The sequence below is a fragment of the Ostrinia nubilalis genome, chromosome 12 (assembly GCF_963855985.1).
Source record: "Ostrinia nubilalis chromosome 12, ilOstNubi1.1, whole genome shotgun sequence".
Lineage (NCBI taxonomy): Eukaryota > Metazoa > Arthropoda > Insecta > Lepidoptera > Crambidae > Ostrinia > Ostrinia nubilalis.
This window is the reverse complement of record NC_087099.1, coordinates 2,550,270-2,574,326: the sequence shown is the minus strand read 5'-3', so window position 1 is coordinate 2,574,326 and position 24,057 is coordinate 2,550,270. Positions and strand designations below refer to the sequence as shown.

At 43.0% G+C, this 24,057-nt stretch overlaps 5 protein-coding genes across 6 annotated transcripts; 2 read left to right on the top strand and 3 right to left on the bottom strand.

Annotated features, from left to right (window-relative positions):
* Window positions 1-241: 241 nt before the first annotated feature.
* Window positions 242-1,942, bottom strand: LOC135076461 (TELO2-interacting protein 1 homolog). The gene is made up of 3 exons (XM_063970927.1): window positions 1,813-1,942; window positions 1,134-1,342; window positions 242-466 (listed from the first exon to the last, which is right to left on the bottom strand). Exons 1-3 carry the CDS (start codon window positions 1,908-1,910, stop codon window positions 261-263), a joined length of 513 nt encoding a protein of 170 aa, XP_063826997.1. The 5' UTR covers window positions 1,911-1,942; the 3' UTR covers window positions 242-260.
* Window positions 1,943-3,289: 1,347 nt separating this feature from the next.
* Window positions 3,290-9,738, top strand: LOC135076780 (uncharacterized). Of its 2 annotated transcripts, none has more exons than XM_063971208.1 (6): window positions 3,290-4,026; window positions 4,261-4,505; window positions 5,864-5,917; window positions 6,327-6,479; window positions 7,154-7,240; window positions 7,386-9,738. In XM_063971208.1, exons 1-6 carry the CDS (start codon window positions 3,926-3,928, stop codon window positions 7,655-7,657), a joined length of 912 nt encoding a protein of 303 aa, XP_063827278.1. In that variant the 5' UTR covers window positions 3,290-3,925; the 3' UTR covers window positions 7,658-9,738. The 2 variants fall into 2 exon arrangements, with proteins under 2 accessions (XP_063827278.1, XP_063827277.1); XM_063971207.1 differs by having other exon boundaries at window positions 7,359-9,738.
* A 1,204-nt stretch (window positions 9,739-10,942) lies between these two features.
* On the bottom strand, window positions 10,943-13,874 carry LOC135076460 (TELO2-interacting protein 1 homolog). The gene is made up of 3 exons (XM_063970926.1): window positions 13,657-13,874; window positions 12,246-12,390; window positions 10,943-11,800 (listed from the first exon to the last, which is right to left on the bottom strand). The coding sequence occupies exons 1-3, from the start codon at window positions 13,741-13,743 to the stop codon at window positions 11,628-11,630; spliced, it is 405 nt and encodes a 134-aa protein (XP_063826996.1). The 5' UTR covers window positions 13,744-13,874; the 3' UTR covers window positions 10,943-11,627.
* Window positions 13,875-13,943: 69 nt separating this feature from the next.
* LOC135076640 (TELO2-interacting protein 1 homolog) lies at window positions 13,944-16,415 on the bottom strand. Its single transcript, XM_063971063.1, has 5 exons — window positions 16,298-16,415; window positions 16,000-16,212; window positions 15,498-15,640; window positions 14,881-15,055; window positions 13,944-14,193 (listed from the first exon to the last, which is right to left on the bottom strand). The coding sequence occupies exons 1-5, from the start codon at window positions 16,348-16,350 to the stop codon at window positions 13,944-13,946; spliced, it is 834 nt and encodes a 277-aa protein (XP_063827133.1). The 5' UTR covers window positions 16,351-16,415.
* A 2,851-nt stretch (window positions 16,416-19,266) lies between these two features.
* On the top strand, window positions 19,267-21,066 carry LOC135076782 (uncharacterized). The gene has a single exon (XM_063971216.1). The coding sequence runs from the start codon at window positions 19,305-19,307 to the stop codon at window positions 20,787-20,789; it is 1,485 nt and encodes a 494-aa protein (XP_063827286.1). The 5' UTR covers window positions 19,267-19,304; the 3' UTR covers window positions 20,790-21,066.
* The last annotated feature ends 2,991 nt before the right edge of the window (window positions 21,067-24,057 follow it).

Sequence of the window (24,057 nt, the reverse complement as noted above, 5' to 3'; positions counted from 1 at the left end):
CACGCCAATAGTGCAGTGTCTCACCGCGGCGCGGCGTGGCGTGCGTCTGCAGCGCGGCGGCGGCCAGCAGCGCGTGGCACAGACGCGCCATGTTGACCCTACATGCGCCATGTTGACCCTAGATGCGCCAATAGTGTAGTGTCTCACCGCGGCGCGGCATGGCGTGCGTCTGCAGCGCGGCGGCGGCCAGCAGCGCGTGGCACAGGCGCGCCATGTGACACTAGATGCGCCATGTTGACCCTAGATGCGCCATGTTGACCCTAGATGCGCCAATAGTGTAGTGTCTCACCGCGGCGCGGCGTGGCGTGCGTCTGCAGCGCGGCGGCGGCCAGCAGCGCGTGGCACAGGCGCGCCATGTTGTGGTGCACGCTGAGCACGCCGCTGAGACGCTGCGGGCGGCCCGAGTCTACTAAGATCTGGATGTAGCCGTGCAGGAGGTTTAATGCGTAGAGCTTGCGGCCCGTGTCTGCAATGAAAGGCTCTGGTTACCAACATAGTCAACTTTAATCCAGGTATCCACTAGAGGCAGCCTCGGGCCGAGCGGCTGCCTCGTCCCGAGCGACAAAATTTAGCTCGTTTGAGGCAGCGTCTCCATTTGAGCAACTACGGGTCGAGGCGGCCGCTCGATCCGAATCTGCCTTTAGTGGAGATCCGGATTTTAAAGCCGGTCAGGTTGATCAATGAGGCCCTGCCAGATAGGACCACTGTAGAAAATCTAAGTAACCACCTCTCGCCACCTTGCGCTCGATCCGAGTCTGCCTTTAGTGGAGATCCGGCTTTAAAAGTTGATCAAAAAAGTAATTGACGCGTATTTACAAAAGTAGGTCAAAATATTGATGATGCGGCGTAATTATGTACGTGGCTACGTGCTTGCCCGTACAGGCTCTACAAGATAGGACCAACTGTAACGAAGGACCCTGTCACTCGCTAGTAACTGATAAAAGGACCATCGCAATTGCACTCTCCGAACATACGGTAGCCCTCATGGGCACTGGTATAAGGCAAGTGATTAAAGACCAATACAATTTTATTTTCCGACTTGAGGGAAGTATCTAGAACGGTTGTTGTGGAAATCCTGCATTGGATGTCATTTGGCTGAAACGAACTAAACCTTATTGTATGTAACAACTCACCAATATTATTCAGTATCCGTGGCAGTCCATTGAGCATCACAAAGAGATTCTCAGCCAGGTTATCCATAGTCCGATGGTGTTTGTCCGGCCCGGCTGCCGCGAAGTGCGCGCGCACCGCCGCAGCGCAGTATGTGGAGACGGCGGGGTACTCGTCCTTTGATAGAGAGATGAGGATGTCCAGCACTATCGGCATGGACGGCTGCATTGTTCTGGAACAATGATTGACAGTCAAACTTCACCTTCTCTGGTTGGGTTTTTGGCGGTCAAGCTGTAGATCCTGGCTACACAGGAGTTGCAACCGTGGGAAAAGTCCCGAATCAATTAGAGGCGGATGGAGGATTTGACTCGCATCTGTGATTGGGGAAGATAGTCGCATGTTTGTTCCTTATATCAGTGCTGCCGTTGTTAGCTTGTGAGGAACCACTCACATCTCTGCTCTCATCACACCATCATCATCCGCTTAAGCAAAGTGGTGACGTGATGTGAATAACGACATACTATCGAGTATAGAGGAGGCTGAATCGCGTTTGTATTGCTGCAAAAAGACCGGAATGGTGACCCTAATAGTGTGGAAGCAATAAGCATTGACAGACTAGATATTCTCCTGCCAACGGCAAGGGCTGCCACTGGTGATCATGGTCAGTCCCGCACGCCCGCTGCCAGTCCCTAGCCCACTCACACGGTGCACTCGTTGAGCACGCGAGCGCAGTAGACGGCCAGCTCGCGGCGCACGCGGTAGTGCTCGTGCGAGCGCAGCGCCAGCAGACACTTGGTCATGGTCAGTCCCGCGCCCGCTGCCAGTCCCTAGCCCACTCACACGGTGCACTCGTTGAGCACGCGCGCGCAGTAGACGGCCAGCTCGCGGCGCACGCGGTAGTGCTCGTGCGAGCGCAGCGCCAGCAGACACTTGGTCATGATCAGTCCCGCGCCCGCTGCCAGTCCCTAGCCCACTCACACGGTGCACTCGTTGAGCACGCGCACGCGGTAGTGCTCGTGCGAGCGCAGCGCCAGCAGACACTTGGTCATGGTCAGTCCCGCGCCCGCTGCCAGTCCCTAGCCCACTCACACGGTGCACTCGTTGAGCACGCGCGCGCAGTAGACGGCCAGCTCGCGGCGCACGCGGTAGTGCTCGTGCGAGCGCAGCGCCAGCAGACACTTGGTCATGGTCAGTCCCGCGCCCGCTGCCAGTCCCTAGCCCACTCACACGGTGCACTCGTTGAGCACGCGCGCGCAGTAGACGGCCAGCTCGCGGCGCACGCGGTAGTGCTCGTGCGAGCGCAGCGCCAGCAGACACTTGGTCATGATCAGTCCCGCGCCCGCTGCCAGTCCCTAGCCCACTCACACGGTGCACTCGTTGAGCACGCGCACGCGGTAGTGCTCGTGCGAGCGCAGCGCCAGCAGACACTTGGTCATGGTCAGTCCCGCGCCCGCTGCCAGTCCCTAGCCCACTCACACGGTGCACTCGTTGAGCACGCGCGCGCAGTAGACGGCCAGCTCGCGGCGCACGCGGTAGTGCTCGTGCGAGCGCAGCGCCAGCAGACACTTGGTCATGGTCAGTCCCGCGCCCGCTGCCAGTCCCTAGCCCACTCACACGGTGCACTCGTTGAGCACGCGCGCGCAGTAGACGGCCAGCTCGCGGCGCACGCGGTAGTGCTCGTGCGAGCGCAGCGCCAGCAGACACTTGGTCATGGTCAGTCCCGCCCGCTGCCAGTCCCTAGCCCACTCACACGGTGCACTCGTTGAGCACGCGCGCGCAGTAGACGGCCAGCTCGCGGCGCACGCGGTAGTGCTCGTGCGAGCGCAGCGCCAGCAGACACTTGGTCATGGTCAGTCCCGCGCCCGCTGCCAGTCCCTAGCCCACTCACACGGTGCACTCGTTGAGCACGCGCGCGCAGTAGACGGCCAGCTCGCGGCGCACGCGGTAGTGCTCGTGCGAGCGCAGCGCCAGCAGACACTTGGTCATGGTCAGTCCCGCGCCCGCTGCCAGTCCCTAGCCCACTCACACGGTGCACTCGTTGAGCACGCGCGCGCAGTAGACGGCCAGCTCGCGGCGCACGCGGTAGTGCTCGTGCGAGCGCAGCGCCAGCAGACACTTGGTCATGGTCAGTCCCGCCCGCTGCCAGTCCCTAGCCCACTCACACGGTGCACTCCAGTGGGTAGACACTTCTCATACAAAAACTAGTCTCTATATGTAGCAATTGATATACAACCTTATCCCTTAAGTAATAAAGTGCATTTTGGATTGATTTCACTATAGCAGGGGAACCCGCGGATCAATACCACCATACTAAAAATAATTGTTAGTGTCCCTAAGTTGGTAGTATTGTTAGTTTGACAAATGAAAAAAAATGTCTGTCAATTGAGTTTGAGTTTTAAACCGGCGAATTGATTCGTGTGAAGTTATTTTCTCAGATTTGGTGCAATATTACTGTAAATAAACTTTTCTGTCGTTTACGTTGAGTTGATTAAGTTCCTCCGTATCGGGCGTGATAAAGTTTGCTGTTCAGTGTTATGTTTTTTGTGAGATAGAGACTCTTTTAAATAAGCTGTGTTTCAACTTCTACAGAAGTTTAAACTCTTATTTACTTTTCTGTTTAATGGGTATGTTATCTACTTACTTGAAATATTAGATCTATTACAAATCTATTTTTCATTAAAAACAACCAAGTGATGAAAATGTAAATGTACTTTCAAAACTGGTAAATGCATGAACCAGGGCATTGACACTGGTTGGAGAGAAATTATAGGCTTTGTTTAATTAATACCTATTTCATTTTAGGCTTCTACTGATAATGGAGAGTAGAAACAACAAGAAGTGCGTTATTTGTAATAAGAGGCGAAGTCGTGGTGGATCACCCTTACTTTTGAGTAGGTTTCCTCTGGATTCTGACCGGTAAGTTTCTAATAACACTCATTTATTACAAGATAATTTTACTGATTGTGTAAACTTAAAGGCTGGGATTAATATTTTTAATCATACAGTAAATAACCATAACCAATTTTTAATTTCAGTATTTTGTTTCGTACTCTGTAAATGAATTGCATAACAATACTAAAAGAAATTAGTTTATGAATAAATTTCAGTTTGTTATTCTTTTTCTTTTCTAATAGGTATTTCTTATTTCAGTTGTCGAATGTGGGTTAAAAATGCTGGCATAGAAGACTTAGCATATGTACCTATTGAAAAGTTACACCAACTGAAGTTTGTTTGTGGTGGGCACTTCACTCCTGAATCCTTCAATGCCAAAGGAACTCGGCTGAAGAACTCAGCTATTCCAACACTGGAATTGAGCAATCCCATCTTGCCAGATGAAGTTTTGACAGAGTTTCCTCTTCATGTAAAAGACTCCAATAAAGAAAACCTCAAGACAGGTATGATGATGACTTCAATTATTTTTTTTAAATTTAATTTACTATCTATCAATTTTTCTGAATTATTTAGATGTCTTAATTAATTTTCTTTGGTTTCCAAAACAAACCAACCGATTGCAATTTAACAAGGTTCTTTCTTTGTAACCACAAACATGTGTTGTATGCTTATCAATAAATAATATACAGGGTGACTGGAACTGAACCCGCCATAGCTAATACGCGTATAGAGGAGGTCATTTGCTAATTATTGAACCTTACTTTCTATGTCTAAAGTTTTATAGTTTAGGAGATATATCAATTTTTAAACTTTTTCAGATTTTTCCGAAATTTTACCTAAAAACTGCTTAATTTTTTTCTCTCGCGTGATTTCAACAGTTTTTTTTATTAGATATTAATATCGAATATTTTTTTATTTAAATAAAATAAATTTCTGATCCAGATAATGATTGAATAACTAGTTACGAGCCGCCGAAGTCTAACAAAAGTACAAACCACGATAAAAAATTCTACTTCGAATTCGATTTAAAAAAAACTAATGGTGATAATGGATTGCCAATAATCTTAAAAATATCTCTAGCTTCTCTTCTTTCCAATGATATATCACACGTTGTAATTAGATATTGAAATTTGTCAAAAATTCAAAGTTTATGGAAGAAAATGGAGTAATAATACAAAAATTATCCATACAAAGTTGATTTTGAATTTTTGTAAACTGTTTTCTTCATAATGTGATTATTATTTTAAATTAATTTTTCAAAAAACACACAAAAATAGTTATGAAACTCAGTATAGCACAAAATATGAGATGTTTGAAGAAACTTTGTATGGATAATTTTCGTATTATTACTCCATTTTCTTCCATAAACATTGAATTTTTAATAAATTTCAATATCTAATTACTACGTGTGATATATCATTGGAAAGAAGAGAAGGTAAAGATATTTTTAAGATCATTGGCAATCCATTATCACCATTAGTTTTTTTTTAAATCGAATTCGAACTTGAATTTTTTATCGTGGTTTGTACTTTTGTTAAACTTTGGCGGCTCGTAACTAGTTATTCAATCATTATGTGGATCTGAAATTTATTTTATTTGACTAAAGGTTTATTCGATATTAGTATCAAATAAAAAAATCGGTTAAAATCATGCGAGAAAAAAAATTTAAGAAATTTTTAGGTCAAATTTAGGAAAAAGTATAAAAGTTTACATATCTCCTAAACTATGAAACTTTAGTCATAGAAAGTAAGGTTCAATAATTAGCAAATGACCTCCTCTATACGCGTATTAGCTATGGCGGGTTCAGTTCCAGTCACCCTGTATAATTTCAATTATTAATTATATCTATACTTTGTTACAGTTCTTTATGATCATTCATATTGCATTCCAAAGAAGTCAAATCCAGTTGAACGAGGTATGTTTATCTAAAATTATACTAATAATATAAAAAGGAAATATTTAATTGTTTGTTTGTATTTGATCGGCTCCGTAACTCGAAGCCAAGATAGCCTAAAGTGCGGGTTAGAACCCCACAGCTTGAATATTGTAGTAAACCCACTCGTAACACAATTTAGCTTAGAATGTGTGTTGAGTTAGAGGGACTTTAGTAATTTGTGTAATACAAATTCTTCAAAATAAGTACCGGACCAATTTGAAAAATTTTAGGCAATCTACATTAATTAGCCAGGTCAGCTAGTTTAATAATATTTATAAGCTAGTAATTTTTAATGTGAGCAAGACATGTACTAGACTGATTGTACCCTAAAGTTGGGTAAGAACATGACATTTTATTACCCAATTCACATTTCATTATCTGCTTTCAGTTCCCCTTACAACTACAACCAAACAACTAAATTCAACATGTTTGGGAGCTGTGGATATACCAGATTCTGGTATTTCTGCGAAAACAACTTTTGAACCTCTTCCTTCTACTTCCAATGCACCAGAACATATGACCTATAAACCCATTACTCATGGTAAGTGTACAAACTAATTATTTACCTTCTAAAATATGCCTTCCCTCAAACTAAAGAATGCCACCCTGGATGCGTTCTGCAGTCTGCAGTCAGGTCAAAATGAACTTATATGTACAACATTCTAGGTTTCTGTACATTTTATATTAATGCGATTTGACCGTGCGGATACGAACAAAGAACGCAAAGCACACGTGACTGATTGCCTTATCACGACCACTTACAGATTGTCTTGACATACCCGCAGACCGCATCCAGAATGCAGTACCTCTAGTACGAAAAACTTTCGAGTTCGTTTCGTTGCGTATTCAAAGTGTCATCGAAAAATTTTGTATGAAAAATTAAACAGCGCCCCCTAGGGCGGCTATAATATAGGGGGCGCTGTTTAATTTTTCATACAAAATTTTTCGATGACACTTTGAATACGCAACGAAACGAACTCGAAAGTTTTTCGTACTAGAGGTACTGAACATTAAAACCTCTAAATGCCTTTAATTTAATATTATGTCATTGTTATTGAAGGTGGGCCCACGCTTCATATTTTATGAGAAGAGCTATCATTATCCTGTCTTTGCATTTTTTTAAAACTTGATAATGATTGATTGATTTGGAAATAATATGTTTCATAAAACAACAAAATAAATTTTAAACTTATTTGCATATTTATAATATTTCAGATGATAAAAACATTTGCCATCAAGATGCACAGGCAGAAATATTAGTCCACAGTTATAAAAGACCTAAGAAAAACATTGAAATGAAAGGTAAGATAAAACATACCTAATTTAAAAAACTAAGTAAAATTGCTGATTAATTAACCAATATTCAATTCAATTTGCTTTAATGTTGTTTTTTTTACTAATGGAAATGTTTTTATTACAGACACTTCATCAACATTTACAATTAAAGAGAAGAGGCTTTGGCGACAGTTACAAAATGCAAAAAAAACAATAAGGAATATAGCGAAGTCAAGAGTGAATTTAGACAAGTTAGATTCGGAAGTGCTGACATCGTTAGTAAAGGATGTAGTGCAGAATAACAAAAAAAAGTCACAAGGAAAAAGGTGGACTTTAGCCAACAAAATATATGCTTTGGCTATATTTAAACGGTCCCCTAAAGCATACCGCTATATGCAAAAGCTGTTTACGCTACCAAGCACTAAAACGCTCCAAAGGATTTAAAAAAATATACCAATGGAGCCTGGTATAAATAAAAATATAATTGATATGTTAGAGGCAAAAGCATCAAGTATGCCAAAGGAAAATAAATATTGCTCGTTAATATTTGACGAGATGGCGTTAAAGAAACGGATAATTTATAACGAAATTGCTGATAAAGTGGATGGCTACGTGGATTATGGAGAGGGCGAGAACATGGGACGAGAAAAGAAAATTGCAGACCATGCGTTAGTGTTTATGATACAGGGTGCTAAACATAAATACAAACAATATATTGCGCACTATTTTGTGGAAGGCACAATATCAACAGCAAAACTGGCAAAAATTATATCGGACATCATCAAAAAATTAAAAGAAATCGGATTTATGGTTCTAACAACAGTTTGTGATCAGGGATCTACAAATATAGGAGCTCTTAACATGTTAAAAAGAAACTGTGGACAAGGCATAGATAGCAACTTTTTCTCTGTAAATAATGACAAAATTTTTATAATCTATGACATCCCTCACTTGTTCAAATCATTACGAAACAATTTCTTTAAAAGTGGAAATATGTCTTTCGATGGAAAAATTGCACAATGGAGGCATTTGGTAGTTGCAGAAGAACACAACAGAAATTTTTTAAATTTTAAAAAACTGAATAGTACCATTGTAAATCCAACATTCAAAACTAAGATGAGGGTGAAGTATGCTGCGCATGCTCTGAGTAATACCGTGGCAGCTATTTTAAAGATGATGGCATGGAAAGAAGTTTCTGATTGCAATGATACAGCATTTGTGATTGAACAGTTAGATAAACTATTTGATTGTACAAATGGTCCATCATCTTTAAATGACGTAAAGAAAGGGATCCGGGAAAATGTTTCCACATCAAGTAATCACATTGAGTCTTGGACCTTTTATACTGATAAGTTAAAAACCATAAAATTTATAACAGCAGAAAACACGATACTAAAAAATGTTAAATGCGTAAAGGGATATCAAATATCTATCAAATCCTTAAACGATATTTGGGAAAAGTTAAAGAATGAAGGGTTTAAATATATGAACCTTAGACAGTTTAACCAAGACTCTCTGGAAAACTTATTTGGAATCATTAGGCAACACAGTGTAACCAATAGAAATCCCACTATCACGCACTTTACTGCAGCGCTTAAAACAAGCATGGTTACTGGGCTGAAAGTGCCTCATAGCAGAAGTGCTAATTGTGAAGCAGACAACAATAAACATATGCTGGAATATAAAGACATTTTAAAAACTAATTTAAAAACAACAGAAATAAAAATTAATGTTCAAGATTCCACAGACACTGAATTTTATCCTGTGTTGTCTATCCCGGACCCTGAAAACTTAGAACAGCCTATTGAAAATTTGTGTAGCCTTGAAAACCAACCAGTAGTATATGTAAGCGGGTATTTAGCTGCCAAACTATTACAGAACAGTTCTTGTTTAATTTGTGAAGAGTGTTTGAGCGTGAAAACTCCTGTTGACAATGATTTGTATGCATATATATCTCTTCGCGAATGGTGGCATGATAAAAAAAGTCTCGTTTATCCAACAATTCAATTATGTACCACCGTAAATGAAGCTAAACAATTTTATCATGACCATATTGCCGACCAGATATATATGGAAAATGTTGGAAAATTCATTTTCTTAATGTTGAGTACAAATTGTAATTTTAGTTGGTTTAAATGTCAACAACATAATAAAGAAATTTATGATAAGATGTTTAAAATATTAAGTTACCTTTTTCTAAGAAAAAGTTGTAAAATCATTAATGACAGCTTCATAAAAAGTGAAAACAATTTTGCTGACAAAAGTAAAAAAGCACAGCAACAAAGCATTGAAAAGTAATCTTGAGGCTGAGGTTCGATCAGCTGATAAGAAAATTAAAGATGTTTATAAATAAAAATCCTATTTTTTCTTAGAAAAAGTTGTGAAAATAAAAGTTTACAAAATTATCATTTCTGTACTTTGTTATAATTTTCAATAATTCCTCATGCCTACAACTGCTATGTCATGTTCAATACTTATTGTAATATACCTATTTTATTTCGAAATAAATAATTTACGTTACAAAACTTCGTTTTACTTACACATAGTATAAAATAAAAATAGTAATCATTAAAATATTGAAGGTTCCTATACTAGATATCGATATGCAATTACAACCCTAGCAAAGTATCGATAATCGATAAGTTATTACGAACGTCACTAATACTGTCAGAAAATAAGGCATTATGTTGGTAGCTCCGCCCGTAGTTTGTGCGGTTGGTAAAGATTTGCGGGTCGTTCTCTAAAATGCATATGTGTGCGTGAGCTCAAAAAATATCTATGGAGTGCCGTCTCTTACTCTTTTATGCTCTTTGGTGCACTCGTTGAGCACGCGCGCGCAGTAGACGGCCAGCTCGCGGCGCACGCGGTAGTGCTCGTGCGAGCGCAGCGCCAGCAGACACTTGGTCATGGTCAGTCCCTAGCCCACTCACACGGTGCACTCGTTGAGCACGCGCGCGCAGTAGACGGCCAGCTCGCGGCGCACGCGGTAGTGCTCGTGCGAGCGCAGCGCCAGCAGACACTTGGTCATGGTCAGTCCCGCCCGCTGCCAGTCCCTAGCCCACTCACACGGTGCACTCGTTGAGCACGCGCGCGCAGTAGACGGCCAGCTCGCGGCGCACGCGGTAGTGCTCGTGCGAGCGCAGCGCCAGCAGACACTTGGTCATGGTCAGTCCCGCGCCCGCTGCCAGTCCCTAGCCCACTCACACGGTGCACTCGTTGAGCACGCGCGCGCAGTAGACGGCCAGCTCGCGGCGCACGCGGTAGTGCTCGTGCGAGCGCAGCGCCAGCAGACACTTGGTCATGGTCAGTCCCGCCCGCTGCCAGTCCCTAGCCCACTCACACGGTGCACTCGTTGAGCACGCGCGCGCAGTAGACGGCCAGCTCGCGGCGCACGCGGTAGTGCTCGTGCGAGCGCAGCGCCAGCAGACACTTGGTCATGGTCAGTCCCGCGCCCGCTGCCAGTCCCTAGCCCACTCACACGGTGCACTCGTTGAGCACGCGCGCGCAGTAGACGGCCAGCTCGCGGCGCACGCGGTAGTGCTCGTGCGAGCGCAGCGCCAGCAGACACTTGGTCATGGTCAGTCCCGCCCGCTGCCAGTCCCTAGCCCACTCACACGGTGCACTCGTTGAGCACGCGCGCGCAGTAGACGGCCAGCTCGCGGCGCACGCGGTAGTGCTCGTGCGAGCACAGCGCCAGCAGACACTTGGTCATGGTCAGTCCCGCCCGCTGCCAGTCCCTAGCCCACTCACACGGTGCACTCGTTGAGCACGCGCGCGCAGTAGACGGCCAGCTCGCGGCGCACGCGGTAGTGCTCGTGCGAGCGCAGCGCCAGCAGACACTTGGTCATGGTCAGTCCCGCGCCCGCTGCCAGTCCCTAGCCCACTCACACGGTGCACTCGTTGAGCACGCGCGCGCAGTAGACGGCCAGCTCGCGGCGCACGCGGTAGTGCTCGTGCGAGCGCAGCGCCAGCAGACACTTGGTCATGGTCAGTCCCTAGCCCACTCACACGGTGCACTCGTTGAGCACGCGCGCGCAGTAGACGGCCAGCTCGCGGCGCACGCGGTAGTGCTCGTGCGAGCGCAGCGCCAGCAGACACTTGGTCATGGTCAGTCCCGCCCGCTGCCAGTCCCTAGCCCACTCACACGGTGCACTCGTTGAGCACGCGCGCGCAGTAGACGGCCAGCTCGCGGCGCACGCGGTAGTGCTCGTGCGAGCGCAGCGCCAGCAGACACTTGGTCATGGTCAGTCCCGCGCCCGCTGCCAGTCCCTAGCCCACTCACACGGTGCACTCGTTGAGCACGCGCGCGCAGTAGACGGCCAGCTCGCGGCGCACGCGGTAGTGCTCGTGCGAGCGCAGCGCCAGCAGACACTTGGTCATGGTCAGTCCCGCCCGCTGCCAGTCCCTAGCCCACTCACACGGTGCACTCGTTGAGCACGCGCGCGCAGTAGACGGCCAGCTCGCGGCGCACGCGGTAGTGCTCGTGCGAGCGCAGCGCCAGCAGACACTTGGTGATCATAGTGAGCTTCTCGCCCGCCATGGCGTACCACTTACTGGACCGCTTCGGTTTCTCGTCTTTCAGCTTTTCTGCAATGTATACAATAAGTTTTTGTTAGTATACAGCAGGACAAATATTGGCAAACATGTATTGATTTTCTACTCATGTTTCTCTGACACTGATTTCTTATTCTTACAAGACCATTACTTATATGGACGATTGAATATGTTTTACTTTCAAATTTTATTATCATGCATCTCAAATTCTGAATTGGGCAGTTGACGCAATACAAGATTTTTTATTGTTTGGAAATGAATATAAACCACTATTCAAGGTTGTCTCCTATCTACATTTGAATAACAAATTCAATAGGTATCACAGAATTTTGAATAACAATTAGAACATCGCAAATCGCATTTCAACGGCTAGTAGAAGCAACGTTATTCGACAGGTAGCGTCAACTACACAATTCAAAACTACAAATCTCTAACTAATACAACATCAAAACGTAAATATTCTAAAATTATCATTTACCCTTACAGCTTACTTCAGAGTTATCTTGCGCTTGCTGTTCAGTGAATATCTTGAAGAAATCGTCGCTGCTACCGTCTGGTTTCTTCGGCAGCAGTCTGTCCTGCATAGTGAGGCACAGGATGCGGTGAATGGCCTCTACAGCCGCCTGCAATGTCGCGCGATTAGATTAGTTGCTGCTAATCTATTTACGGAGGCTAATATACTCAATGGTGCATCCGGCTCGAAGGACCATGTGAACACAACAAAGCTCAGTCGAGGGAAGCTAGGTTGCTTTGCACTGCTTAAAACCAACTTCGCAAATAACGTTATATTGTTCCCAATATAGTCAATTTCATACAAGATTTAGCTACATGTTTAAGGGGTCCTTCTTAGATATGCTATAGAAAAAAAATAGTCGGTTCAGTCAGGCAATACATAGACGCAATTTCCTTGTCCGACCATAGTTTTCAACCACCACCAGCGCCTCCAGTCGGCTCATGAAAGCGCGCCTTCTTGGCGGTCCTGGCGATGACACTGTCCACCCTACTCACCACAAACACGGCATGCCCAGGGTTGTTGGGGCACAAGGCGACGTCTTGCAGATTGGCTAGTACGCAGGGCAGGATACTGGACAGCATATCCACCACCAGGGCCTCCAGAGTTGGCCCGGGAATGTGTCCTTAAGTCGCCCCTTATCGTCGCTCCTGATGATGACTCCCTGCTTACTCTACTCACCACAACCACGGCATGCCCAGGGTTGTTGGGACACAAGGCGACGTCTTGCAGATTGGCTAGTACGCAGGGCAGGATACTGGACAGCATGTCCACGACCAGAGCCTCCAGAGTCGGCTCAGAAGGCGTTCCTTGTCGGCGGTTCTTTCGATGACTCGCTGCCTCCTCTACTCACCACAACCACGGCATGCCCAGGGTTGTTGGGACACAAGGCGACGTCCTGCAATGCTGCCAGAACACCGGGCAGGATGCTGGACAGCATATCCACCACCAGAGCCTCTAGAATCGGCTCAGAAGGCGTTCCTTGTTGGCGGTTCTTTCGATGACTCACTCCTCTACTCACCACAACCTCGGCATGCTCAGGGTTGTTAGGGCAACATCCTGCAATGCTGCCAGGACACCGGGCAGGATGCTGGACAGAATATCCAATTATCCACCACCAGAGCCTCCAGAGTCGACTCAGAAGGCGCGCCTTGTCGGCGGTTCTTTCGACGACTCGCTGCCTCCTCTACTCACCACAACCACAGCATGCCCAGGGTTGTTGGGGCACAAGGCGACGTCCTGCAACGCTGCCAGGACGCCGGGCAGGATGCTGGAGAGCATGTCTACCACCAGAGCCTCCAGAGTTGGCCCGGGAATGTGTCCTTAAGTCGCCCCTTATCGTCGCTCCTGATGATGACTCCCTGCTTACTCTACTCACCACAACCACGGCATGCCCAGGGTTGTTGGGGCACAAGGCGACGTCCTGCAACGCCGCCAGGACACCGGGCAGGATGCTGGACAGCATATCCACCACCAGGGCCTTCAGAGTCGGCTCAGAAGGCTTTCCTTGTCGGCGGTTCTTTCGATGACTCGCTGCCTCCTCTACTCACCACAACCACGGCATGCCCAGGGTTGTTGGGACACAAGGCAACATCCTGCAATTATGCCAGGACGCCGAGCATGATGCTGGACAGCATATCCACCACCAGAGCCTTTAAAGTCGGCTCAGAAGGCGCGCCTTGTCGGCGGTTCTTTCGATGACTCGCTGCCTCCTCTACTCACCACAACCACGGCATGCCCAGGGTTGTTGGGGCACAAGGCGACGTCCTGCAACGCCGCCAGGACGCCAGGCAGGATGCTGGACAGCATGTCTACCACCAGAGCCTCCAGAGTCGGCTCGGGGATGCGCGCCTTGTCGGTGGTCAGCTGAGGATGGATCGCCGTGTGCGCCATGAGGCTGTTCAAAGCTGATAGTCTGTAGGAAACAAACTTATTTGGAGTCTCGCAGGGGTTCCCAAAGTGGGGAGCGCGCCCCCCAGGGGAGGCGCTAGGACCTTTAATGGGGGGCGCGGACTATCTGTGTAGTTAAGTATTAAAAAACCTGCGACCCCTGAGAGGATACATTTCAGACTTCTCGATACAACCAATAAATAAAATCTGGACTGGGGGATGGGGGGCGCGGATTTTTTAAAGTCGAAAGGGGGCGGGTCTCAAATAAGTTTGGGAACCCCTGCTCTACAGCAATAGGCTGAGATTTGTGTCGCAAGAGTACTGAAGGACCTGCCTGCTTGACTGGAAGTTGTTATTTAAAACTATGCTTGTATTTTGGTATATTTTGTTACTGATTTTGTGCAATTAGGCATTTCAATGAGCTCTTTACAAATCTCAGTATATTAATCTTACATTGGTTTAATAAACATTGTAGAAACTAGAATACAAGTGTTATTTCATATTAGTCATGTTTTTGTTAATATCCATGTATCTGTTGGAAGCCTGTTAGGTACCCATCTCTCACCATATTTCGAAAAGGAACCAAAGAGCATGACATGAAGTTGAAGGTACATCATAATAAAGCTACCGTCAATATTAATAGCAATTATCGCAACACATATTATTAGCAAAGCCCAACCAATCACCAATATCGGATTATTGAATCAAATACCTCAAGGCTCGATGTTTCTCCAGCTTAGCAACGTGTACTGACACAAACACCGCCTGTGCCAGTAACGGCACTTGAGTTCTGAGCATTTTCTCCCTAAACCTCTTGTCGAGGTTCACTTGTAGGACCGTGAGACACTTCATCACACTGTGCTTCAGCTCTTCAGGCACTTCAGCAACTAAAACATTACTATATTAGAATTCTGTACTACTAGTTAATGTACTAGCGAACAAAAAATGAAAAAGAAAATAAATGGGAGTATAATAACTAATTACAGCTTTAATACTTCTATGAATAGATAGCAAACCTTCATATTTTGACTCTGCCAGACTGTACAGTATACAATTAAATATGAATTAATATGGCAATTAGAAATGCATAAGTATAGTAAACAACCATCAAGTGTAAATCTGCTTAAATGCTAGTTTTTTCCCGGATTCAAAATAACCTTTACAACACAACAGCAGTACTCAAATGTGAGAGGAAATGTGGTTTAAAATATCTCACTCAGTACAATCAAAGTTGTCTAATTTTGTTCTTAGAAAAATCTAGACTTAATGCTATAAAAATAAAATAAAAAGGGTGGTAGGATGAACAAAAAATAAAAAAGTAAAAATTACGCATGCCAGGTTTAGAGTTGTCGAAGACCATGGACAGCAGAGTGGTCTCAATCTTATAGCACATATCATAGCTGTTCACGACTACCTTCTCCAATACCACTCGCATACCGTCTACCAATCGCCATTGGATCTCAAACTTCTTTCTGCAAAGATCAAAAACAATAAATAATAATTTTGTTAAGTTGGACAGGATTTGCAAGGTATTAAGATTAGATTATTTTTTGTGGTTAACTTCAAAGCTTAAGTTCCAGGGAAAAGCAAAATTTGGTAGGGATTAGGGCAGATATAAACCTCAGGGTAGCAAGTTAGTAATTTCGTATAAATATATTGGTCCGGAAAATCGAATTAATCAAGATAATATACATTATTGTCTTTTAGAGGTAGCTTCAACAAGACTATTCATCATGCAGGAGGCACAGCCCATAAGTAGGAACAAAGAAGTTATTCTTGAAAACTGTACTTTGATAGGTAATTGGGATTTGACAAAATCATGGTTACTTACTCTATTTCAGTAGACTTCAGATGAGTGATAAAAGGGAACAGCAGGTATTGCTGCAGCTCTTGCATCACATCCCTCTTCAGCTCTGATACGCGAGCTACAAAGTTGGATATGCTCTCAGCAGACGGGCACACCATAACAATATCACACACAGGCTTTATCTTGGAAAAGGATTCCTTTATATCCGCGTTCATCTTGGAGACTTCACTATCCGTGCTATAAAACAAACAGTTTTTGCGTTTATAGTCAAGAAGTTTTCACAAAGAGTACGTTAGGCAGCATTTCAACATTTTTCAATTACATTGGAGGTGAGGGCATTTTTGAAAATTTTATATTTCGCAAACCCTCGGTCATGAATTCTGCAAAAGTGCAAACAAATGTTTTTTTAATTCACTATCACTTTTTTTTAATCAATCAACGGCTTTGGTTTCTTCTTATTTTTTAGCCCTGTTGCATTTGAGCCTAGGTCTAATGTCAGTGTCACATTGGTCAATCGGAATCTCCACCAAGCAAAGAAAGCCCAAGGCAAACTCTGAGTACTAATAAAATAACTTGGTTAATTTTGTAACAGTCTTATTATTATAAATCATAATATTAGTCTATGTTATGTTATGTTATTTATAAATTAATTTTAATGAATAAAAATAATTTCATGATTCGGACTAAAAGACGTGTTCTCTAGAGGAGAATTTTAAAAAAGGAATTTGTCATTGTTGTCAAAGTCAGATGTTCGTATAAATTCTGTCAAATTTCTCAGAAAAGAATGAAAGAAATAATTTAATTAAACTTAAAATTATGTGCTCATAATTTACTAAGTTATTTTAAATACTACAAAATGTTCTCGTTAATGAGGCAGCGGGTCTTAAATAAGTGCCTCAAGATTTTGAGGTTAAGTATCGTAGACTTCAGCAACTTGCCTGATATAAAGAATTTGAACTTAGTCAGGACCGTGGAGAAGACTATTGATAACAACACGACCATCTTTATAGAGAGCCCCATACATGTGAAGGTGCAGCCTATCGATGTGAACGATATGAAGGCCCACAATAGGTTGACTATGACATTGTACAGTCAAGGCAAAGATACAAGTGATTTTCAAGTCAAACAGTCTTCTAAACGCCTAGAGCTACTGAACAAGAATGCATGCTCGGACCGGAACGACGTCTGCCTCATACAAGTGCCGTATCATCTGAAAGTTCAAGTCACCACCACTGACAGTGCTTCAGTTCACCTATCAAAGTTAGAAGGGGAGGAATTTGTAGTAAAGACACAAAAAGGAGCTGTTAAAGTTACAGATGTGAAAGCGCAGAATGTCAAGGTGGAAAGTGTGGAAGGTGAGCTTCAGACAGAAGGGAGAATACAAGCTGCCAATATTGACCTCAAAACTGGGCTCAATTCTGGTATTAACTGCAACAACATAATGGCTACGAATTTTAACGTGACCACACATGCTGGTCCAATAGCTGTGAAGTCCTGCTACAGTGATAAGTCACATTTCACCACACTCATGGGTAATATTCGACTGGATCACCTACATAGATCTGTAATGATAGATGTTATTCAACAAGGCAATCTACACATCACTGGCTTCTCAGGCAACCTGCAGGCTTCATTGAAGAGTGGGGAGGTGTACATGCATGCATCCCAGCTAATAGACAAGAGCAGCATCTTCATCCATGAGAAGGGCAAAGTTGAGTTACTAATACATGACATACTAAAGAATTTGCCAGCAACCAATCTGATAGCTGATAAAATAAAGGTTGATGACAAGATCTTGAAGCTTGGCAGGTTCATGGATGATGCACATCCAAAGAGGTTTAGGTTTGAGGGAGAACCACAAAATGAGTTGCACATAGTCTGTAAGAATGGCTCTATTGAATTGAAGGAGACAAACCTACCATTTATGGTGTAATTTTTATAATTACTATCTATTTACTATCACAGTATAGTAGAATGTGTTTATGCCTAGCACTGTGTGTATATGGAGGAACTACTATGAGTCAGCTGATGTTATTTTATTTAACATGAAGTGGATGTTAATTTATTTTGTTAAAACTAAGGATTTTACCTGTTTTGTTCATGTTAGTTATATCAAAGAGTAACAGTTGGATATGCAAACCTACAGTAATGTTATGTGGACATTGAAAAGCATTTTAGTATCATTAAACATTTAGTTAGTATATCTGCATTTATGCTAAACATCCCAACTAATATTATAAATGCGAAAGTAACTCTGTCTGTCTGTCTGTCTGTCTGTTACGCTTTCCCGCTTAAACCTCGCAACCGATTTTGATGAAATTTGGCATAGAGATAGTTTGAGTCCCGGGAAAGAACATAGGATAGTTTTTATCCCGGTTTTTGAAACAGGGACGCGCGCGATAAAGTTTTTCTGTGACAGACAAAATTCCACGCGGGCGAAGCCGCGGGCGGAAAGCTAGTTGTATATAATATTATTTATAGTTCTAGATAATTTGTTTTGAAGCTGTAATCTAATCATCTTGTTGTGTCTTCCATGTACCATACATAACTGTTAATTAGTGTGTCAAGAAATTGCCATTTAGATGACTCTTTATTGTTATAACTAATTTTAATTAATACTTAGAATTTTATTAACTTCAAAATTTTATTGATTTGTATTATGAATTTTATGAATCTGCATCTAAACCTACATAATTTGATGCATTTATGGAAGAAGTTGTAGACAAGTCAATTAGTGACATGCTCATGATTTAAACTTGTATTAATTATGTATTTCAAAGATTTATTTTTGTAGTTCCTAGACATTGTAGAGAATTGCTTTTGTGATATGTTTCCATATTGCTAGTCTTCTATTCTGGTAGATATAATAAATAACATATGAATATGTTTGGATATTCTAAATGTAATTAAATTATTTATTGTTGCAATTTGAATGTGTGTATGTAATCTAAAGATAAAAGTAATGTTGTTGAAAAATTTTATTATTAAAATTATGTCACAATAATTTAAGTGTCTTCATTAACAAAATAATTTCTATCAATTAATGATTCCTTTAATTTCAATATGTATGAATACATTTATGACTGGTTAAGTACTGACTGGCCTTAGGTGATTAAAGATTAGTCTTCAATAATGATTAGGCGTTAGTAATTAAGCTCGCGCTCGCTAATTACTTGTTCGTATTTGTTTGTTTTTTTAAAAGGCAATAGCTAATTGGGTGCAAAGATGAATGGATAGCGGGGTCCGCGGCGCCGGCGTCGCGCCGATAACGAGGCAGTTTATATGCCGCGCAGAGCTGCGCGCGCGTCAGTCGTCCCAGCCGCTTCGCCATGCCGGCCTGCGCGCCAGAATTCAGTCGCCTAGCGCGCTCTAACACAGAACTTATCTTTTCGCCGCGAGTTAAAAGATGCTCCCACCAGCCGCCGCCATTCACGGCCCTTCGCCGCTCCTTCTCCTCCACGTTCTCGCTCATCCCCGAAGAACGCGCCGTCTCACCTGAGCGGCCGCCGCCGCTACCACGCGCCGTACGAATACTCACATGGGGACCCCGGCTGTGCCTGCGGCCGCTCTTCGCACTCCTCAGCTTCGTCTCCCACCCGGCCTGGAAACAAATTCTAGTGGTGTTACCGACGCTGTGGATCGCCGCTTCGCTGTTCATATTCTGGAAGTGTATCCAATGCCCACTCGGACTGCTGAAAATGTTCGGACGTGCGCTCAGCGCGAAGAATCCTAACAAACCCCGCACTGTACTCATCAGTGGGGGAAGTTCTGTTCAGGCACTGCATCTAGCGAGGAACTTCCACTCTGCTGGAGCCAGAGTGGTCGCTTTCGAAATTGAGGGTCAGTTTGCATTGCTGAAATATTCTGCGGCTGTAAATAGATTCTATACGGTTCCAAGGCCCAACCCAGCTGATCCGTTAGCTTATGCACGAGCACTGAGGGAAATCGTTGATAGAGAATCGGTCGTGTTCTACGTGCCAGTAAGTTCTACGACCCCAGCATACTATGACGCGCTCGCGAAACCACACTTGGAGATAGTGGGATGCCAGTGCTTTGTGCCATGCGCCCGGGACGTGGTATCTCTGGATGATCCATTGGAATTGATACGAGTGTGTCGTGCAGCTGGCTTGCCGACTCCTCAATTTAGTGTGGTCACTAGTGAAGAAGACGTTCGACAATGGTACGAGAGCGGAGCTTCAAAAGAAGGCCGGCATTTCATCGCTAGCGCTGGAGCCCGAGGCGCTAGAGATCGACTTAGATTCGTTATGCCTGAGGACAGGGGTCACTTCCGATTCCCACGAGAAATCAGTGTTGAGAAGCCATGGGTGATCGTGAAGGAGCCAAAGGGCGAGAGGATTGTGACTTGTACCACATTGAAAGAGTCACGTGCCGTTAACAACGTGTCGTGCCGGGTGGACTCGGTTCGAAAAGGTTTAGTACCGCAGAAAGACGAAGAAGCTGATGCTTGGGTTCAACGATTTGTATCTCGTTTGGCGCCTGCAAGGCCTATGACTGGTCACGTATCCTTCAGACTCGTTCGTGAAGAATGTACTACGAATGGTCATAGCAACCGATTGGTGGCCATCGGCGCACGTGTTGGGGTGTCGTTGCCGTATCTATGCCAAGGTCCTACCCGATGTGGGCATTCGGCTTCAGTGGGAAAATTCTTGGACACTGTCCTGGACACAAGAGAGGCTTTGTTTACGTTTTGGGATCCTCTTCCGTACTGCGCGTACTACCAGTACCGGGCACCTGATGACAGGCGGCCACCGCCTCCGGAGCCGTGCAAGACGCCTCCGAATGTGCCTCTCTGAAGGTTAAATGTAAAAATTAGAGTTTATTTATTAATAATTCGCTCAAGTACCTGAAGAGTGCATGAGTCGAGTACGCTCCATGAGTGCCATATCTATTCGCTCTCGTCTGTTGTTCTTTGACCTGCGTGAATGACAAGTGGGACAAGTAAGGGTCGGGGGACGATACGACATGTTTGTAACTACTAAGTAGATATTATAAGTGTACTGCATAAATATTATTGTAGAGATTGTTTTCTTTATCACAAGAAAGAAATAAACTTAATTATGATACAATATACTACAAGCTTTTCGTTTCTTTATCCCGCTTATCAATTGTTGCTAATGTAGATTTAGTTATAACATTTAAAAACTGGTAAGTAGGTATATTTTGTATTGTGCGAATCATAATATGATTTTCATATTATGAAAAATTCTCACCTGCTTTTGTGGTTCTGATCATTCTAGCTCAAAAAATATATTTGAATAATTACTAATTCGGCCGAGACGATCAATGATTGCACTTAAATCGTTATTGATCGAAGCGGCTATTATTTATCGATTAAAAATAGAAACACATTCACAGCAATAGGTTAATGACTATAAATAAACTCGAAATAACGGGAAAACACCTACTTATTAGAAAATACTGGTAAGAAATCCTTAACCAACATATTTTACTACATAGGTAATTAGAACATGGCGTAGGTCCTACTTTTCTACACTAGCAGGTACCTAGGTAGTAGAGTAAAAGACAAATCATTATTACATTATTTGACTTTCTCTTAACTCTACTTATTATGTGCCTACACACTAAATGTAATAAAAGTCAATGATTCCTACTTTAGTGAATAAGACAAGAGGGAATGCAGGTTTTAACTTTTACACACCGGTGCCGAGCCGACTGCAAAGAGCTTTATTAAGGTATACTAATTAGGTAGGTAGGTATTTCTTATGTTATTTATCAAAATTAATAACTCGACGACTGAAACATATTATCGAAGTACATAAACTGCGATATTATTGCATTCGCGGTGCACTTGGCGAGATAGCGTTTATCTCCCGTCCGGGTCGCCAGACTGACCGGGCAAAGATCGCACCTTTCCCGCTCGTGGAAAAATATGAGCCATTTCACTTAAGAAAGAAGATTTAAGTATCCAATTAACTAACTATCTATGATTGTAACGCCCTAGAGACAGGACAAGGTTAGCTCTCTCATAACCTGTTTTTACCTGTGCTCCATAATAAACAATTACCTTATTATGATTTATTATGATCATCTATGACTGGGTGACTGTGACGCGTGGTTGTGGGTGTGTCAAGAAGTAGGTACATGATGAGTTAAGTAATCAATCTCCTATCAAGATTCCGAACGCTATCAGTGGAATCAACGTGTTTTGTTATGATTTTCACATGCACTTGCATGCAGTAAAGTACTTAGCTTCAAAATTAATATAACAATATAGAGAGCTTGGCAGTTTGAGAAACAGTGGATTACCTACTGTTGCCTGTGTGTCTCGAGTTTGGTTACCGATGAATGGTTTTAAAATAACTGTCTAATTTTGCGTTTTAGTGTCTGGTAGGTCTGTCTGTCTTATTTCAGTCCTTGAAGATGCCCTCAGCAACAAACCATTACCAAGAGTGCGCCTACCCTGTTATACAAAGATGTATGTAGCCTTATGTAGGTAAGTACAGTCAAAATCACACATCGTACTCTACATTTTTGTTTAGGCCGAACTATACATAATTATGAGTGGTGAAAAGAGGTGGGAATTAGTTCAAATACTTAATAAGTAGGTCCTACATTGTCTGTTCCAAAATGGTCTCTACCTGTTACAACTATCAAAGCACGAATTCTGGTGCATCTTGGGTATAGCAACAAAATTTATTTTTTACTCTATACGATAATATCTTAGATAGGATATTTTACACGTGTATGTATGTATAATATATCCGCTTTTGACTGTTATTACTTTTAGTTGCAGATTAAAGTGATTTTGTGTGATATACTTACCTAACGCATTTATGTTTGAGTAGGCTCAAGTTCGCTACCAAAGAGCTATTTGATATCCAAGATCTGATTAGGTACAGCGAACACATCAAATGTGTAACTGGAGATGGACTGGAGTCACTTGGGCCCAGACTACGGGACTATTCCCACCTCTCGTTCCCACCACTGCAACTCCTGTGTAGCCAGGATCTACAGCTTGACCGCCACAAAAACCCAACCAATGAAGGTCAAGTTTGTCCGGGGGGAAAGTTAAACTGTCATTGGACCCGCAACGAAATTAATCAGAAGAACATAGGAGGAGTTCGAAATTATAATAAGTTTGGGCCCAGACTAGGCCATAAAGAGAAATTACTGAAAAAGGATATTATTGTTAACTCATTTAAATGGTAATTATTACCTTAGAATCAATGTTATTGCTCCTAAGTAAGCTTTCTAATTAAATTAGTAATAAATAGGAAGCTTTTCGGAACATAGGTAATTATTTTCCTAAAAGCTTAAGGTAAAAAAAATCTTTAGCGATTTCGTTCCCGTAAAAGTTTAAAATGTTTCTCTCGGAAGGATTATCAAAAATACTTATTTATTTTTGTCGTCCAATAAATTTATTTATTTTTGTTGTCCAAAAAATTATCTAGCTCTTTGATTTTTATCGCAAACTCTCCTTTCGTAGAACAGTTATTGATTAAATTTTTTTTTTCAGTTATTACAACCACTTATGTAAAAAAATATAGAGTCTACTGACTCTAAGTCCATATTATTTATTTACTTGAGTAGGTTCGTAATTACCACGTGGCGAGGAGCGTGAATTTAATGTTTATGTGGTCGTGAAGCTAATCGACGAGATAGTCACAATCGGGAATACGAGTATTTATTATCAAACGGAGTAGTTAGGACAGTACTCGTGCTTAATTTATCAATCGGCTTTTTTGTAATGTTTTGTTTAACATAGTCGTATACCTATCTCTACTGTGTAAATGTAAATATGAGTACCAGCCTAGGGATGTTTGTTATAGATATCCGTAACCGTAACCGAAACTTTCGGATATCCGAAAAAAAATATATCCGTGACCGTAACCGATTCAAAAGTTTCGGATAGTTTCGGATGTAGGCAGAGTCAAGCAAGCCTCTACGCTGATTTAATGATTGGATTTTGAAGTACATGGGTTCTTTCACATAAGATAAAAGCTTTTTTGTGAGACCAAAAGAAAGGTGACAGATGCCAAAGAAATCTCTTCTGTACCCATTCTATTCGTAAGGCATGAACTGTGTTGGACAACTATTGCA

Coding starts and splice junctions, on each gene's coding strand:
- LOC135076782 (XM_063971216.1), top strand. CDS start 19,305: ATGCCGGCCTGCGCGCCAGAATTCAGTCGCCTAGCGCGCTCTAACACA.
- LOC135076640 (XM_063971063.1), bottom strand. CDS start 16,350: ATGACCGAGGGTTTGCGAAATATAAAATTTTCAAAAATGCCCTCACCT. Junction 16,213..16,297: donor AAAATGCCCTCACCTCCAAT/GTAATTGAAAAA, acceptor TTTGTTTTATAG/CACGGATAGTGAAGTCTCCA. Junction 15,056..15,497: donor CAACTCTAAACCTGGCATGC/GTAATTTTTACT, acceptor GTAATGTTTTAG/TTGCTGAAGTGCCTGAAGAG.
- LOC135076780 (XM_063971207.1), top strand. CDS start 3,926: ATGGAGAGTAGAAACAACAAGAAGTGCGTTATTTGTAATAAGAGGCGA. Junction 4,027..4,260: donor TTTCCTCTGGATTCTGACCG/GTAAGTTTCTAA, acceptor TTCTTATTTCAG/TTGTCGAATGTGGGTTAAAA. Junction 6,480..7,153: donor CTATAAACCCATTACTCATG/GTAAGTGTACAA, acceptor ATAATATTTCAG/ATGATAAAAACATTTGCCAT.
- LOC135076461 (XM_063970927.1), bottom strand. CDS start 1,910: ATGACCAAGTGTCTGCTGGCGCTGCGCTCGCACGAGCACTACCGCGTG. Junction 1,343..1,812: donor GTGCTCAACGAGTGCACCGT/GTGAGTGGGCTA, acceptor TCATTGTTCCAG/AACAATGCAGCCGTCCATGC. Junction 467..1,133: donor ACGGATACTGAATAATATTG/GTGAGTTGTTAC, acceptor CTTTCATTGCAG/ACACGGGCCGCAAGCTCTAC.
- LOC135076460 (XM_063970926.1), bottom strand. CDS start 13,743: ATGCTGTCCAGCATCCTGCCCGGTGTCCTGGCGGCGTTGCAGGACGTC. Junction 12,391..13,656: donor CTGGGCATGCCGTGGTTGTG/GTGAGTAGAGTA, acceptor GCGACATTGCAG/GCGGCTGTAGAGGCCATTCA. Junction 11,801..12,245: donor CTCTGAAGTAAGCTGTAAGG/GTAAATGATAAT, acceptor TATACATTGCAG/AAAAGCTGAAAGACGAGAAA.